General features: G+C 43.7%; 1 protein-coding gene across 1 annotated transcript in view; it reads left to right on the plus strand.

The window, feature by feature from the left end:
• The window catches only part of LOC141784174 (insulin receptor substrate 1-B), a 67,621-nt gene that overhangs the window by 2,698 nt on the left and 46,826 nt on the right, over positions 1–18,097 (plus strand). Inside the window, exons 2-3 of the mRNA XM_074661910.1 lie at positions 13,450–13,751; positions 14,825–18,005. Coding sequence (XP_074518011.1) covers positions 13,450–13,751; positions 14,825–18,005 — 3,483 coding nt within the window. The remainder of the gene's footprint in view (positions 1–13,449; positions 13,752–14,824; positions 18,006–18,097) is intronic.

Raw genomic sequence — 18,097 nt, forward strand, 5'->3', positions numbered from 1 at the left:
CCGCTCTTAAACGTTGTTTGTTATTAGTAACTAATTAAGCTAACACCAGTGTTAGCTTGGCTAAGTTGCTCACTCTGACTTCCAAGAAGAGTTGCAGTGCTTAAGTTTGTAATTTTATCCTTTTCAATCAACAATATGGTGATTGAAAATCAAAGTCCTGAGTAGTTTGTTGAAGAATGCCAGCGGTTGACTTTGCTAGCTTGAATTAAGCTAGCACCCAAAACGTTGTTGTTTGCAAAGTTACACAGTAACTAACCAGAGAGTTCTTCTTTTGAATCCAAAACAATGTTTGTTGATAACATTTCTGTAGGTTTCTGTTTGTATAAAGACTATAAAATTATTTCTGTGGCTGAAAAGTTATGTTACAGACACCATGTTTTATGCAGATTTGAGGGCACCTCTTGCTCTTGTATTGCTATCCAAACAACTCTTAGAGGCTACAGGACAACCTGCCAGGAGTTTGTCCATCTTCATCATACCCCACAGATCCCGTCCACCTCTCATCTCCCTCCTTTGTTGCTCTCAGTGTTGTGTTTCTCCTGTAAATCAGCCTCTCTGACAGTGACAAAAGGCTGCGGCCGGCTGCTGTGTAAACTCTCGCGCTGGCATTTTCTTGCGGTATGTGCTGTACAGTCTCTGCTCGCACATGAAATGAGGCCACACATGCACGCACACATGCATCATCCCGGCCTGTTTGCACAGAGTTTTGTAAGAGAGGAGTGGGCTGTGGGGTCACGGTCAAGTGCTGCCTAAATCTGCTTGTGTGAAAATAGTTTGAATGTACACACACTGTACGCTGAGAGGATTCCTGTCTGTAATAACCCTCCTCTGGTATGTGCAGCACAGTTTCACGTCTTGAGTGACTGTGTTGATTGGACCCTCCCTTGCTTTATTTCCAGTCTCACACTCAACTGACACTACTCCACTCAAGTGTCCGTACAGTCCAGCATCCAACGGTGGGAATAGAGGAATTCACAGCCTGCAGACAGTGAGCAGGGCAAAGTGTAACCCCAGAGATGCTACTCTTTCTTTCTCACATAGTTTCCAGAGGAGAGGACCACTTCTTGAATCTGATACCTGTCAGCCACTGCAGAGGGGAAAGAGTTCCCAGCAGCTGGATTTAACGTTATCGTTTGATACAAGGTTCGTGTATTTAGTGGGAAAACATTACCATACACGTCCATGTTTCCAGTCTGAGCCTGGGAAACCCACCTAAAGCTGCCCAGGGGGCCGTCCACTACCTTACAGACCCCCCTTCACGAGCTGGCGGTAACTACACAAACACGGGCCAGCTGCCGCGTGGAGCGATATTAGAATCCCAAGTTATTTATTCAGCTGAGTCCGGTAAGACCCGTCCGCCGGCGAGTACAGTATCAAGCTGGAGGGCGGCTATTTGCTCAGCTATTACGAGTCAGTGGAGTGTGTAAGGGCTTAACCTCGATGAAACTGGGCTGAGGTGAAGCCAGCGATCGTTGTCTGCCTGGAAGACCGTACGGAGCTGGTGCTGACCTAGAAAGAAAACACTACAGCAGAGTTTGACTGTTAGAGTGTGAGTGTGTTTGTGTGGAGGGGGTTAGAGGGAACAGCAGCTGCAGAGGTACAAGAACACTATCCAGGCTCTAAAACATAAACATCTACTTAATTTGATGAAATACTGACCACACAGAATTTACAACATATAGAACTCTTGTGACTTTAATAGGGATGGGAATCGAAAACCAGTTCCTGTTGAGAAGCGATAAGAAATGTTTCAATTCATCGCTATCATTAGCCTTTGTGCTGAACGATTCCCTTATCAATTCTTTACGTTGTGCCGGAGCTGCCAGGTCTTAAATCGACTTGTCTGCTTCAGCTATCTTAGCTTAGCAGTTAGATAACGTTTCCCAAGAAAACTCTGATTCAGGATTTTCAGCTTGAAGCTTTCCTGAAGAACTGACTTCATAAAGAAATGTACATTACTCTCTCTCAGGAGATTCAGATTGAGTACAGTCGAAATGGTATAAATCACCTTATTTACCAAAATAACAAAAAAACGCAAGCTTGATGCTAAGGTATATGAGAAACTGCATTGATATGCTAGCAGTTAGCATACATCAGTATAACTTCAGCTTCAGAATAGAATTTCAACTTTCATCACAGAAACATATCACATCAACTCTTCAAAATGTCAAAAGCTAACAGGCAATTGAAAGGCTCATGGCTGACTTCATAACTACAGAAAGGTTCCAAACAACTTAAACGATTGCTATAACCACTCTGAGACACTAGATGGCCTATTTCAATTATTAATATATTTCAACACAGTACATCAACTTCACATTGTGTGCAATTTTTACCTGTTTCTGTATAATTATGCCCAGAAATATTCAGACTCAGGGACCACTTACATTGTATTCACTTACAGTATAAACTCAATTATTTGTTGTTGACACAGAAAACCTGTAAAGATACTTTTTGTACCAAGAAAATCACAACAGGAATTGATAAGGGAATCGATAAAGAATCGGATTGTTAAGGGCATCAGTATTGACAAAATCTTCCCATCTCTTTAATAAACTTCTTATTCATCCATACATTTTTTTTTCTTGGCTAACAACTCCTCCTACAAATCTTCACTGATTTTCACAGTTTGGATTTAAAACTGTTCAGCATGTTTAGGAGAATTTTACTTCTACCTTTCACATTTCTTTCTTTACTTTTTTAAAAATTCATTTTCCCCCCTTTTTTTGTTCTATGGAGATGGAGATGTTCTATTACCATGGAAACCACACAGTTGATGATGTCATAAGGGGTTCCGAGGCTATAAATAGGACTGGTGTGTGCCACTTGCAGAAGAGGTTAGGGTTAAAGGTTAGGGTTCAGCATTTCAGCAATTAGCATTCAATGAAATGCACCCTCTTTCTTATTTATCCTTATTAATGTTTTCTGTGATTGAATTTGATATTTTTTTCCTAAAATTTTGGCGAGACATTTCCAAGATGTATGCTAAAGAACATTTAGTTGTGGTCTAAAAGGCTTTTTGACCTCATTCAGCACACTAAAGCTCCATGAAATTATTTTTCTGCATTCATCTGAAATGCTTAGAAGCAACATCTGTTTCCAAATAATTTGATCTAATCCACAAACCTCAATGGGAACCCTTTTTCCTTCGCTGTAAATCTGTTCTCAGTTTGTGTTTCTGCGGATTATCATGATGTAATTTTTCACACTTTTTAGCGCCACAAAACAAACCCAGCTGATCGTTTCTGAGCAAAACTCAGCCGCTGCCTAACTTTAAACCTTGGGAAACCTCACCAGAACTCTTAAATCTGAGTTGACACGAGGAGATGTGTGTGTGTGTGTGTGTGTGCTTTTGTGTGTGAGATTAAAACTGACTCTTCAGAGGGTTTTTCCCCCCACGAGATTCTCGGCCGGCGGCTCCGACCAATGAGATCTGATCTCCGCGGTGGCTCGCCGCTCTGCCCGATTAAACGTTAAGCTGCTCTTAAGCACTGCTCATCTCCCTAATTAGGCGGTAATTATTGTCTCGAGGGTCAGCGGCTGCCTGGTGGCACAGCGTGCAGGGACTGTGTGCTAACAAACTCAGAGAGGAGGGAGCAGGAAGAAGAAGCCAGAAAGTCTCAAATTGGTGCCACAAGGTCTCTCCTCCGTTTGAAGCTCCAACCCTGCCGTCGGATATTTCCTCTGCATAAACAGTTTGCGCTTTTAAACCCCCTGCTTCTTTATCTAACACAACAAGCAGGGCAGACCCTCGCTTGTTGTGATGCAGCATCCGTAAGAAAACCATCAGTGCTGTCTGGAAAGGCCTCAGGCTCCTCCTCAGTGAATTAAGTGCTCGCCTTTTGATTGACAGCAGAGCGAGGCCAGAGATCCATTTAGTCAATGAGTGCCCATATGTTGAGCACGGTGATGCTGTGGGGCTTTAAATGCATAGTAACGTTTTATAGGGGCCACTATTGATTGCTGTTGGTTGATACCAGACCATTATCGCCGTCGTAGAGGAGGTCAGGAGGTTCATGAGCTGGGATTTATCCGCCCTACAGTGAATATGTTAGAGAGGAGCAGGCAGAGAAATTAGTAGATTCCAGCCTCATTATCTGGTGTGTTACAGCCGACTCCTCCGGGAAGTGAAATACAAGAAGGCGGATTGATCAGACGGACTGTCTATACACAGGAGGAGCACTGCCTGTCTTCATCTTCTTTGCTGGGTCTGTTTGATTCTTGTGTCACAGTTGATGTAGAAGAGACACAGCAGACCCAGTGTTCGACATTTTCCATTACAATGGGTTAAAAATCTGACAAATAAAAAGACGTTTCACCACTGAAAATTATTGCAGAGGTAAATTTGGGCAGAACAGAAAGATAGGATAGAGTACATTCTCTTGTCTCCCGACGAAATTGTCTTTGTACAAAACTTCAGAGAACAGCATTGTTTTGAAAACGCACACAGCAAGACAATTTATGATATTGATAAGGTGATAAACATCATGATACAAAGGAACACTAAATGAATCAGAACGGAAAAGGATAAGAAATTAAATAAATATGACGCTTACGATAGGAAATTTCATGGTACGGTATGATACAATATGATATGATAAAAACTGATGAGATAGGATAGTATAAGATAGAAAATTATATTGTATGATATGATTTAAAACAACCTGAAATGATGTGGGAGGATATAACATGATAGGACACAGCAAGAAAGGAAATGATACAATATGATATGACATGACATGACATAACATGATATGACATGATATGAAATGATATGATATGATATGATATGATATGATATGATATGATATGATATGATAGGATAGGATATGATAGGGTTTGATATGATATGATATGATATGATATCATATGATATGACATGACACGACATGACATGACATCATATGACATGACATGACATGATATGATATGATATGATAGGGTTTGACATGACATGACATGACATGACATGATATGACATGACATGATGTGATATGATATGATATGATATGAAATGATAGGTTTTGATATGATATGATATGATATGATATGATAAATGATATGATATGATATGATATGAAATGATAGGTTTTGATATGATATGATATGATATGATTTGATATGATATAATATGATATGATATTATATAAATGATACCATAGGATAATATGGAAAATGACACTATATGTAAAATGATTAGAAACAAACTGAAATTATATAGTAGGATATTACATGATAGGACACATCAAAGATATGATAAATGATATGATATGATATGATACTATTTGATATGACATGATATGATAAATGATATGATATGATATGATACTATTTGATATGATATGATATGATATGATATGATACATTATTGAAGGAAATTACATGATGCAAATTGATATGATACTGAATGATAAAACATGATAGAACACAAAATAGCAAGCTACAATATCAGCAAATCAACCCCACGCCATACATAATGATACAATACAAGAGGAAAAATGAAACACAATAGAATCAGACAGAATCAGACTTTAACTTGGAGGCCTGATTATCTGATGTCTCCAAAGATTATCTTCCCGTATTTTCATGTGTTAAGAGTCATTGTAAATTATCTGTAAACATGTATAGTGTTTATTCTCTGATCACCTGTTGTGTGGAGGGAACACTGAGGATAGCGGATCATGAAGTCTGGGCCAGTTTCCGGACCTCGGAGTATGAATTCCTGGATTTCAAAATTCACTTTATCTGCTTCGGATACTGTGCCCAATTAGAGGCTTATTCGACAAATTTTCAAAACCAAAATGATTTTTCTCAACAAAACCCCTCTTATCTGGAAGCTAAGCCCTCAAAATGTTTCTGTCAGCTCAGGGGACTTTGGCCTGCTCTAACCCTCTATTACAGAAACTTTGTGTTTACAAACGCTGAGCCAGACTCACCAGAGTCCGAGACGAGTGCCAGTTTGGTGGGATCGCTGAGCTGATCCTTGCTTAAGAATACTTTCACGGAGCTTGTTTTTGTGCGTGTCTCTTCAAGGGACAGCAAACCTCGGATGCGTCACAGATAGTTTCTTGTGTTTAGTTCCTTGGATGTGTGTGTGTGTGTGTGTGTGTGTGTGTGTGTGTGTGTGTGTGTGTGTGTGTGTGTGCTCCTCTGGCTAACACATACCACATGTGAAATTAACCTCAGGCTAGATCCAGTGCTGTGGAGGCATTGTGTCCCTGAGTGTGGGCCCAGATACAGGGAGGGGGGTACAGATGGTAGAGATGGATGAAGAGATGGGAAGTTGAGGAGCTGGGAAAAAAAACAAGAGGGAAATGGGTACACATGGGAGCCAGAGATTAGACCGACTGTTTCTTAAAGCTGGGTGGCTCAGTGGGTTTTCTATCTCGGATACATGTGAAGACAAAACGCACACAGCTGTCTCCCATCTATCCGCGCTGGTAACCTGGTATGGCATCTGGGGATTGTGGGTAAAGCGGGGGCACAGTAGCTGAAAGTGGGGCTTTAGCCTGCAGAGGTTTCTGTGCAGAGTTTTGTGGTGTTGCGGTGCAACTCAGCATGCTGGGGCAGTGAGGTCAGAAACTTGAAACAGGACCTAGTGAGGGCCAGAGGGTTCATTCTGGAGTCGTTCCACTGATTTACAAGCTGCGTTGGCACAGCAAGAAGTCAAAACTAACATGAAGTTTCTATCACTGGAGTGCCCTTTTTTCCTGTAAACCTTTAAAGAGGGGATATCATGTTTTCCCATTTTGCAAACGAAAAACACTAAAGGTGCAGATTTTCAAACTGTTGCACATTTATATGTTGTAGAAATCCCTGAATCTTTCTGTAAACTGAACAAAACAGCCTTTCCTAAGAAAAGCACAAGACCAACATGAGATCTTCACGAGATCTTAATGAGACTTGCTGTAATGATGATGTCATCACATAAAGATCTCCTAACTGGTTCATGACACATTGAAGGGGCTGGTTCTAGAACACTGATGCTGTGTTCCATTTGTACTCGGAACCGGGAAGTCTGAGTGGGAATGACATCACCTCCAAGTTCAGCGTTCCAGTTGCCAAGTCGGAAAAGCTTGCTGTAAAAGCAGTATTTCTGTATTTAAACATTGAATAATACTATATAAACGGTAGGGGTGGGTACCTTTCACATTTGAAAATATACGGTACCAATGCTAGTACCTGGCAATCGGTACCGGTACTCAACGGTACCGATTTGTGGTACTTTTTTGTGTTTATGTGGTAAAAAATATAAATTTGATTGATAATAAAATATGTACATTTTTTCAATCCAACACATTTGTTCTTTAACATATAACCTTGAAATGCTGTGTTCATGTCCAGTATGTAAAATCACCTACTCTTCCACTCCCTCACAGTCACAAGGATGCATTTAGGTACCTTAACATGGTACCTTTTGATTTCACATGTATCTATACCCGGTAATTTTGACAGAATTTGGTCAGTACCCATAAAAGTACCTAATTCGATACCCATCCCTAATAAACGGCTGATTAATTGCCACAAACACGAGCCAGAAATTCTAAAATAAAATAAATACAACAGGAGTTTAATTACTGTGTACCCCTGAACTTGGGATTTCCTGCTGGGAACTCTGGGGTAGTGTGGGTACCCGGACTTACAAGTCGGGAATTCTGACAGCAGTTTAAGCTACGATTTCATTACACTGAAATAGAGTTTCTCTAAAATATTAGTGTAGTGTCAAAACTTTAAATCATGTACAGTTACTGCAGGGGTTTCAGAGTGATAGAATAAAGCCTTAAAAAACGTACAATACCCCCTCTTTAAAGTACCAAATTAGGTACTTTTAAAGGTACCAACTGAATTCTGTCTGCCGTACTGAGTACTAATTTACTTGGAATCAAAAGGTACCATATTTAGGTACCGAAACACATTCTTGTGACTGTGACAAAGTGGAAGAGTAGGGAATTTTGCAAACTGGACTTGAACACAGCATTGCAAGGTTATATAATGAAGAATAAAAATGTTATATTGAACATTATGAGATTTTATTATTAAACAAATTAAATTTTATTTCTACATAAACACACAAAAGAACCAAAAATTGGTACCGTTGAGTACCGATACCAAATGCAGAAGGCTCTTTATTTTGTTTTGTTTTGTCTCCTCTAGGATCTCAAAGCAACAAACCCCCCTCCCCTGTGGCAAAGTGCCTCAATAACAACAACACCCCCCCCTATTCTGGTCTGGTTGTAATTGCCCCAAAACCCCTATAGAAGACCTACTTCCTGAGGATTTGTGTGATAACCATAACAATAATCGGCCTGTCGCTCAGGCAGGAGCCATCAATACTCCAGCAGCCATCTTGGTAACCCCTGGGGGAAACATTGCACCCCTAAAGCCCCAGAAAAACACACTGTCCTCTAAGTAGCAAATCACCACAGCCTGAAATGAACTCATTTAAAATCCAGTTTGAGAAAATTAGGTTTGATTATGGCTTCTTTATGTACAGTTCATGTTCTCAGGGGAGGTACCTCAACATGGCAAATAACCCAGCATGAATAGACAGCAGTGTTAGACGTGTAGGTCGCTGTTCTCGAGGCGCTCGAAGGACTGAAAGTTTCATGTGTGGTCGTGGTGGAAGCGAGGTAAACAAGTGGTGCGTGAATAAGCCAGTGTAAGATGTTTTCAGATTGCTAAAAACAGACTTTGAGGAGGAGATACGTCTCTCCCGTGTGAACTCACTGACCTGACGTGAAGGTTGCAGCAAGGTGGGGTGTTTTTTTCCACACCCGTTGCTCATATCCAGCCATAAACTTTAACGCTGCTGCGTTATGATCTCCAGGTGTCTCTGCTTTCATGTGCATCCGCTGTTTTCATCTCCTGCTGAGGGCCATTCTCACTGATGTTGTTCTGAGGGCTCATTATGTTGTATAGGGGTTCCTGCTCCTGCTGCACGAAAGTTGACCGCCTGATAACCTTATTATGCAAAGTGGGAGGGGAAATGTAGCGCTGCCATAAACATTTCCCCTGGAGGAAGAAGGCCACGGGCGATCTATAATTTATACGTCTGAGCGTAGGATCAACCTTGGCTGTGTGTAATCACAGAGCAAAGTCTGGATTGGTCCATATGGCTAAATCAATCTGCACCCCTGAAGGAGTCGGTGAAAACCTCTTAAGGGGTCTCAGTGCTCGGTGGATTGAGCGTGAAAGTGTGCGGCCTGAGTGGCCCTGAAATGAAGAGTGTTTGTGGAAGAGCCACAGCTGAGGTTTAAGGCCGCACTGTACTCAAAACAAACAACACTTGTTTTCCTCTGAAGGGGGATTCAATGGGCTCTTGACGGGGAAAAGATACTCCTGGATGGATTTGTTCTCTGCAGTCTGGGTCCATTTTAGCCCTCTGGAGCCCAGATGAGTTTGAGTTTTGCAGTGGTTTAGTATAAATCCAGACTCTAAGTGACAGTGTTGGACCCAGTTCACACATACAGCTTTAGCTCAACATTAAAGAATTTAAGTCAATGCTAGGCTTGCAAACTAAAAATGGACTATCCCAGACTTTTGTGTTTTAAAAATTTGAGCTCAGTCATAACTGGTTTTTTTTAACCTTAAGATCACTAATATCTAAAGCAACCAATTTGCTGGTTGCTTGATTAAATCCAACCAAATATCCAGTCAGACGAAGGCAAGAAAACAACCAGGAATGTTAAAAAGGAAGAAGATATTGTTGACGTTGATTTTTACTTGTGGTTGCCTGTGGCAAAAAAAGCGTCTGCTAAAAGAAACTGTTGAATTGGAGAACTGCTACAGCTCCAGCTAGTGGCAGACAGCTGTAATTCTTGTAATATTTTTTTTCCCATCATCTTTATTATTTTCTCTTTTCAAATACAGATAAAAAAAACTGGGACATGTTCATCCATACCTCAGCCAAAACAAAAAAAACTAAATGAGAGGAGAAATGCACTGATCCGATCCTGGTATCAGGTATCGGTGCTGATCCAGCGGGTATCGGTGGGATCGGTCCAAACTTGACACCAAGGCTAAACTATGATTTAGTCTACAAGGTATAACATTTTATAATCAAATAGTCATTTCTGTAAATTCTTAAGCATTTTTTAACAAACTGCTGTTAAACATTTTATTTATTTTAACATTTTTAGTTTGAAAAAATATTAACTTCAGTAATTCATATGTACTCATTTTTTTTGTCTTTTACTCAAAACATTACCAGTCTTATCCCACAGTAGAGGATGCAGATTATTAATTAACACCCAAAGCCCAGGTATCCGCATCAGTATCGGGATCAGAAAAGCTGGATCGGTGCATCCCTAAGTAAGAGTACACAAATTAAAGCAAAAAAAAAAAAATCAAAACAGAAGCAAAATCAAAGACCAAAATATTTTCATAAGAGGAAGATCACAGGGTTGGTTTTCTTTAAAGTGGTCTTTACATGGCTGCCATATTGAGTCAGATATATTCATCTTTCCTCTAGGGGTAATTTTTTTTTTTCCAAACTGCAGATGCTTTATTACATTATTCATTAAAGCTAAATAAACTGGAGGTTTGTTTTCGTCTGGTTGTTTGATAAAAAGAGCTTCGTAGCAGCTGACCCAATGTCTAGCACAGGGGTGGCCAACCAGTCAGAGACCAAGAGCCACAAAAATTACCGTGGTACTACAAAGAGCCACTTCACACACACACTTCCTCTCACACATAAACGAAAGGACATTAGATGAAAATCAAGAGATTTCCAAATTCTGATGTGACATTTCTTGCGTTAGTAAGTGTGTTTCAATTCATACCAAGAGCTGTGTCAAAGACAAATTTTGGTTTTTACTGTAGAAGAGACAAAGTTTAATCCATCTTTCTATCTAGATAGCTATGAGCACATGTGGGATGTAGAGAAAAGAAACTGAAACTTAAGTATCAGTTTTATCACCCAAGTATTGATCAATACTGATCATAACATCAGTATATAAATAATTCAGATTGATTGGTACACCACTTCTCATAACAATAATGAATGGATCAAAGAGCTGCACACTGAAAGGCAAAGAGCCGCATGTGGCTCGCAAGCCGCAGATTGGCCACCCCTGGTCTAGCACTATATGAACTATGTCTGGTTTGATATGTTTCCTAATTTTTAGATTTTTCAGTCACTATTTTTAAATATTTTAGGGGTTTAGGCGCCTTGGTGAGAGTTTAGGACAGTTGTTAAAGCAGGAAACCAAAGGAGACTCAGGGGAAAAAGAAATTGGATTTGAGCTGAAAGGTGTTGGCTTAAGATTTTCTTAACTTTTCCTTTTGGTTTAAAATGTTTTTTTTTACATCTTTATTCAGAGATGACTGGACAGTGGATGCAAGAGTCTGCACATTGGACTGATTGACTTGGTTTTGAAACCAACTGCAGCACCTCTTTCTCCAATGTTTCCCACCCTGTTCACTGTCCTGTCCTCTCAAAAAAGAAACAAAGGCATAAAATAGTAACTTTAAGAAAAAAAAAGAAGCAGGCAGGGTAGTTTATTTTTGGGCCAAATAAAGGCTGTTGTTAAATTAGCCCCTCCGAGCCACCATTCATTTTCTTCACCTCTTGAGGAATCCCTGATATCTCTTTGCAATTTCCTGCAGTCCCACATTCCCCACTTAAAAGTTTCCCAAAACCATCCCTTCCTGTTGTAAATCTAAATCGAGGAGGCAAACAGGGCTCCTTGCACACTGTGTACATGAAACAGCCATGCATGGCCTTGAGTGAGTCATCTGATGTAGCAGGGGGAGCGCCTTCACATTCACACACACACACACACACACACACACACTCACACACACATGCAGCCACTAAGCCACAGCCTCTGCTGCTTTCAACAAAACATCTATTCTGAGGCGCTTTCAACTTTTAAGCGAACCTCAACTTTGGGGAAGCAAAAAAGACGACTTCTTTTGCAATCTCTAGAGACAAGGTTTCGGGAACAGATCTTTGGGAATGTTTCTCGTAATGGGCGCTCGGCGATTGCTGTCCACTGATGGTGCCGAGGCTTCCTGTCTGCATATGGTTGTCATTGTCGGATTTGAAGCCAAAGCATAGGAAAAAGAAACAAGCATATATTTGTATTCTGCGGTTAGGGTGCACTGTGATTAGCCTGTTTTTGCCAAAATCATAACCCAAAAGAAGAACACCGCATACACTTTGAGAAAGTATGGCCTTTCATTCAGTAACTTGTCAAAATGAGGTTCACCCCACCAATCAGATGCCAGATGTGGAGGTCTAATAAGACAGGTGCTGCCACAAAGAACGTCCTGTACCACTGAGAGGAACAGAGGGGCCTCTTTATGAACGGTTGTTTCTTCAGCTTTGTTTTGACATTGATTGATTCTGCGTTAAAGATCAGGGACCATCATGCTTAGACTTATCCTCGCGCGGAGAATCCTCAGAAATGTGGTACAGGGAAGGAGAGAGGAACATTTCAGGGTGGGTTCCTTGAAGAAGAAAGAGAAGAAGAGGGATCCACCCTAAAACATGACTCATCGTATGGTATTTCTTTAATCCTGGGCTTTCTAGTAAACAGATGTGAGGTTTCTTGTTGCTGTGAGCAAAAGAGCTTAGAGGTAAATCTTTAAGATGATGAAATGGTGTCAGTAATTGCTCGCAATGTGTTGCACAGCTTGATAAAAACCAAGGTGGTTTCCTAGGCACATTTCTTTCATCAGGTTTGGAAACAATACAGTCACTGAACAGGCGGTCAAACATTAAGTGGTTAAGTGAGTCCCTTGTCTTTATTTGGCCCATACCAGCCCTCACTGAGCTCTCCTGTCTCCTGTCTTCTTGCTTCAGTAATTCACTACTGTCTGAATACAAAACACCCAACACAAAGACTGAATGGACTGCCTGTGCTCCCATTTAAAGATTTTATTAGTTTACAAAGCCGCTTTATTGTTAGAAGAGCAGCTCTAAAAATGGCTTTTGAAGAGCTTGTTTTGTGCTTTCTCTTTGGTATCTAACCATCTATTAACACCACCCTGTGTCTGTTTTTCCACCATGTTTGCACTCCTACATCGTCATCATTCTTCAGTTGTCAGCACTTTCATTTTTTTCCACACTAGTATTCATGCTTGTGTGTTACCATCAGGGTGTCTTTGCGTGACTGACAAATGAGACCCCAGGTATGGTGCCTGCAGGTACGGCAAGCAGGTCTCACAAGCTCCCGCATGCTCCGTTTGAGCTCAGATCTCAGTTGAAGATCTAAGAACAGCTCAATTTCTGCAAAGTGAACATTAATGCCACCTTGTCCTCCTGTTACAGGTAAATAGGGGTGGTTTCACCTGGTGTTCCTTTTACAGGCAGATGAAGGTCATGGCAGTGATTTATTGCTCAAGTCTTTCTCAACACTGCTCCTAATAAACCTTGTCCACTTTATCCCTTGTCATTTCAACAACCTTTTAACCTTCTTGTATCTCTTCTTTGTCTCTTCACAGGTAAGAATCCCACTGACAGTGGAGCTGCAGGCGACTACGGAGTGCCCAATCCTGGACCTGCTTTCAAAGAAGTGTGGCAGGTGAAGGTGTGGCCAAAAGGTCTGGGTCAAGCCAAGAACTTGGTGGGAATTTACCGCCTTTGCCTGACCGACAAAACTGTCAACTTTGTCAAGCTCAACTCGGATGCTGCGGCTGTGGTACTGCAGCTGATGAACGTCCGTCGCTGTGGCCATTCAGAAAACTTTTTCTTTGTTGAAGTGGGACGCTCGGCGGTGACAGGCCCTGGCGAGTTCTGGATGCAGGTGAGTCTCTGATAGGGGCCCCCTTTTGTGCTGACAGTTTAAGCCTCTAGTCTCCCTCTATGTGGAGACCCTATAATCAACAGAGTCAGAGGAAGTTACTCTTGAAGTTTAAAACTGTATCATCTTGTGTAGGTAAAATGAAGTTGATAAAATCTCAGATAGGAGTCACCAATTAAAGCTATGGTCTATGATCTGAAACCGAGTTTGGCTGATGAGACACATTTGAAAAACGCAGCCTGCGCAGGTATTTTAATATTGAACAAATTGATATTTTTTACCACATAAACACAAAAAAGTACCGAAAATTGGTACCGTTGAGTGCCGGTACCGATTGCCAGGTACCAGGCATTGGTACCGTATCGTTTCAAATGTGAAAGGTACCTATCCCTAGTCTTCAGTCCCAAATCCCTCTGCAGCTTTTTCCACCAGTCGTAAATTTCTCCGATATTCAGTCTCTGTTGGCACCTGTATGGCTCATAATTCTTCCTTGCTTCAGCCTTTTCCTTGAAACTTTTTTTTCTTCCTTTCTTCCCTTCCCTGTGGAGGGAACAGCTTCCTGGTTTTGGTCTTCTCTGGCTCCATGACGCTTCGGTAGCTGAGCAGCTAGCTGACGTGAGAGGGGTAGTGGGGAAGGACGAGGTGGGACCATGGGCGGGACGGGGCGGAGCAGGGGAGACAGGGGATTGGATGGACTCATGCACAAATCCAAAATGAGGGAAACGGCGGTTCAGATTGGTCAACTATTAAGCCGTTTTGCAGCTGCTGTACTGAATGGATTTTTTCGTTCTTTTGGTTTTTATATTGCGTAGATCGGACCATCGGACCATGACGGCCTCAAAACGGTGTTAATGATAATTACCTAGCTTCAAATCGTAGATCATAGCTTTAAAGGCTAAAGCCAGAAATTTGATTTAAAAAATTAAATGAAACTCAAATTTCTCCAACAATTAGAAATTGGAGTATAAAAATGTTTTTAAGCCCAGGTTTGGTTTTATGGATAAAATTTGACAAGTACACTTGTGAAATCAGCCAACATTGTGATTCAGGTTAATTTTTGTGTTTCTGTGTCTCAGGTTGATGACTCAGTGGTGGCCCAGAACATGCACGAAACCTTGTTAGAGGCCATGAAGGCGCTGAGCGAGGAGTTCCGTCAGCGCAGCAAATCTCAGTCCAACTCCGGTCCTGGAGGAGGTGCTACTGCTTCAAACCCCATCAGTGTTCCTTCACGCCGTCACCACCCAAACCCTCCTCCCAGCCAGGTAGGCTTCACCCGCCGGCCCCGAACAGAACCTCCTGGAGGAGCTAACAGCGCGGCAGGGGCCAGCAGTGCCAATGCCTCCCCAACCCCACGGCATAGTTTTCCAAGGTCTCGTACTGCTAGTGATGGGGGGAAGGCTGAGGAAGGGTTGGCGGGATCTACGTCACACCAAGGTCCAAGTTCCAGCCCTTCCACTAATGGTTCCTGCTCCACCACCCCAATCCTCAGGTCAAAATCAGTGCGATCAGCTCCCAACTCAGCTGCTAAAACTCCTCATGGGTTGATGCGATCCATCTCGACACCAGCACCCTCCCCAGCCCCAAGCCTCTCCTCCAGCTCTGGGCATGGCTCTGAGTTTGGGGGTGTAACTTCAGCTGCTGGTGCTGGTCCATCCGGTGGCTACAGCCGGGTTCTCTCCCATCGTGCATCGGTCTCGGGTTCCCCCAGTGACTATGGCTCCTCAGATGAATATGGCTCAAGCCCTGGGGATCACACGCTCCTCCCTTCACCAAGCCTCCCAGGGAGCTCTGTTGGTAGCGCAGGTAGCCAGTCTCTTGGTGATGAAGGAGCTAACTACATCCTAATGAGCCAACGTAGTGGTGGTGGCAGCAGTAGTAATCAAGGGAGCTTGACCTCAAGTTCCCTGCCAGCACCAGGAACACCGACCTATGGTTCCCAGCCCCAAACCAGGAGAGTCCTGCGTCGCTCCTCCAGCAGGGAATGTGAAGCTGAACGTAGACTACTGAGCAAGCGGGCTTCCTTACCTCCAATGGCCCTGGAGAGGCTGGCTCCCCGTCAGCGTAGAGCAGAGGAGCCTGCAGATGAAGACTCAGCAGATTACGCCATCATGTCAAGGAGCACGAGCCGAGAGTCCTTTACGTCCACTTCCTCAGCCACACAGAGGGAATCTGTGATGAGTGCTGGATCGGCAGGGGGAGGGGGGTACTTGGATGTGGCGGGTGAGTTTAGAATTGAAGGAGGTGGAGGAGCAAGTAATAACATAGATGTGGTCGTGGACAATGGGTACATGTCCATGCTTCCTGGAGTCACTCAGCCTCCAGCAACCCAGTCCCAGTCAGCAGCTGTCTCAGTGCCAGACTCAGACTCCAAACCTGGGGATGATTATATGGCCATGACCCCAAACAACAGCGTTTCCCCCCCACAGCAGATCCAGCCTCCACCAGCTTCTGATGGCTACATGATAATGTCCCCCAATAGCAGTTGCTCCCCTGATCAGCGGGGAGGTCTTTCTGGAGGGGCTTGGGTGGGCAGTGGCAGTGCAGATAGCCGGGCAGGCAGTGACTATATGAACATGTCTCCAATCAGTGCACGTTCTGTGAATGGTAGCCCCCCGCCCCCTGAACATTCAGGTCAGTTGGAGACCAGTTCTCAACAACAAGCCCCTAAAATGGTGTACTCTTACTACTCCCTTCCACGGTCTTACAAACACAACCCCACTGCCGGACACTTTGAGGATGGACCTGGGCGAGGCAGAAGGCCTAATGGGACTTGTAGCAGGGGAATGGGTGGAGGGAGGACTATGGGAGGGCGTCAGGAGCAAACAGGGGTAGGCAATTCTGTAGTTGGACGTCTATCACTCTCTTCCTCTTCATATTCTTCAAGCTCAGCTAGCAGCGAGAGCCTTGGGGAGGGCGAGGATCGAGCTACCCAGGCTGTGAGCCCTATATCTGGGGGAGCACAGTCCAAAGATGGGACTAAGCTCCAGCAGAGACGAGGATCTGCTGGATTATCCAAGCAAGGTAGTCATACTAGAAACAGACCAGTGAGCCTGTTTGTTGATGTGTCCAAGGCAAATACCCTCCCTAGGGTCCGTGAGAACCCCTTACCTCCAGAACCCAAGAGTCCTGGTGAGTATGTTAGCATTGAGTTTAAGGAAGAGAAGTGTAACCAAGCTGGGGTTGGGGGAGGGCGAGGCAGAGGTCTTAGACATGGCTTATCATTGCCTCATGGCTCAAGTAGCAAGCAACCTCAACACAGGCCAACTTCTTGCTTAGGGAACTTCATCCCCCTTTCCCGTAGCCCCTCTGCCCCCATCACGCCCCCACCAGCCTCTGAGTATGTCAACATGGACTTGGGCCCTTCGCCCTCTCCCTCACCCCTCTCCCTTACCCCGCTGGTTTTTCCTTCTTTCCACACCCCTCCAACGCCTCCAACCCTTGCTCATGCTCCCAAAGTCCGTGAGGAGGGTACCACCAGCCCTTGTGAAGAGGGGGCAGAAGTAGCAGAGGCTCCACTTAGGAAAAGCAGAGAAAGCGTCCCATCTGTGACTGAATCTGAGTCCCCAACCTCCTGTGGAGACTACACAGAGATGGCCTTCAGCCTGAGCAGCAACACCGTCCCTAGGCCATCGTCCAGTGTGTCGCCGAAAGCCCCCTCCCCAACCAGAACTGATACTACTGTTCCAGTGCTGTCACGTGGTCTAGACTTCCCTCTGGCCAAACCAGGACCCAATCCTGATCATGGAGCTAAAGTAATCCGGGCCGACCCCCAAGGACGCAGGCGGCACTGCTCAGAAACCTTCCTTGCCTCACCTTCCCTCCCGACCTCTACCTCTACGTCCTCCTCTTCTACCGCCTCCCTCTTCCCAGAACACGCCCAAGCTGTGGCTCGCCGGCTTGGCTTTGAAAGCATGCTGTGGGGTAATGGTGCTGTGACTGATAACCCCACACAGTTCGCCCTTCCTGGACAGGCAGCCCTTCCCCCAAACGGCCAGACTCCCTCCACGGAGCAAGGCCTTAACTACATAGACTTGGACTTAGCCAATAAAGAGGGTCCCCATTTGGGTCTTGAAGGACCCTCAGGTACCCAAGCCGCTTCTCGCCTCTTCTCCGTAATGAGTGGAGGTCCTGGGGTCGGTGGAGTAAGCCCAGCAGTTGGCAGCAGCAACAGCTCCAGCCTCAACACTTATGCCAGCATTGACTTCTACAAGTCGGAGGAGCTACGGACACATCAGAACGGAAACAAGGAAGGAACAGGTAAGAGTTACTTTTATCCATTGAGGAAACATTTTTTGACTGTGTAGAGTTGTGACAGAGAGGTTTGGATACAAATCCACCAAAGTTCCACA

The sequence above is a fragment of the Halichoeres trimaculatus genome, unplaced genomic scaffold, assembly GCF_033239565.1.
Source record: "Halichoeres trimaculatus isolate MK-OKI-2021-1 unplaced genomic scaffold, fHalTri1.1 fHalTri1_scaffold_22, whole genome shotgun sequence".
Classification (NCBI taxonomy): domain Eukaryota; kingdom Metazoa; phylum Chordata; class Actinopteri; order Labriformes; family Labridae; genus Halichoeres; species Halichoeres trimaculatus.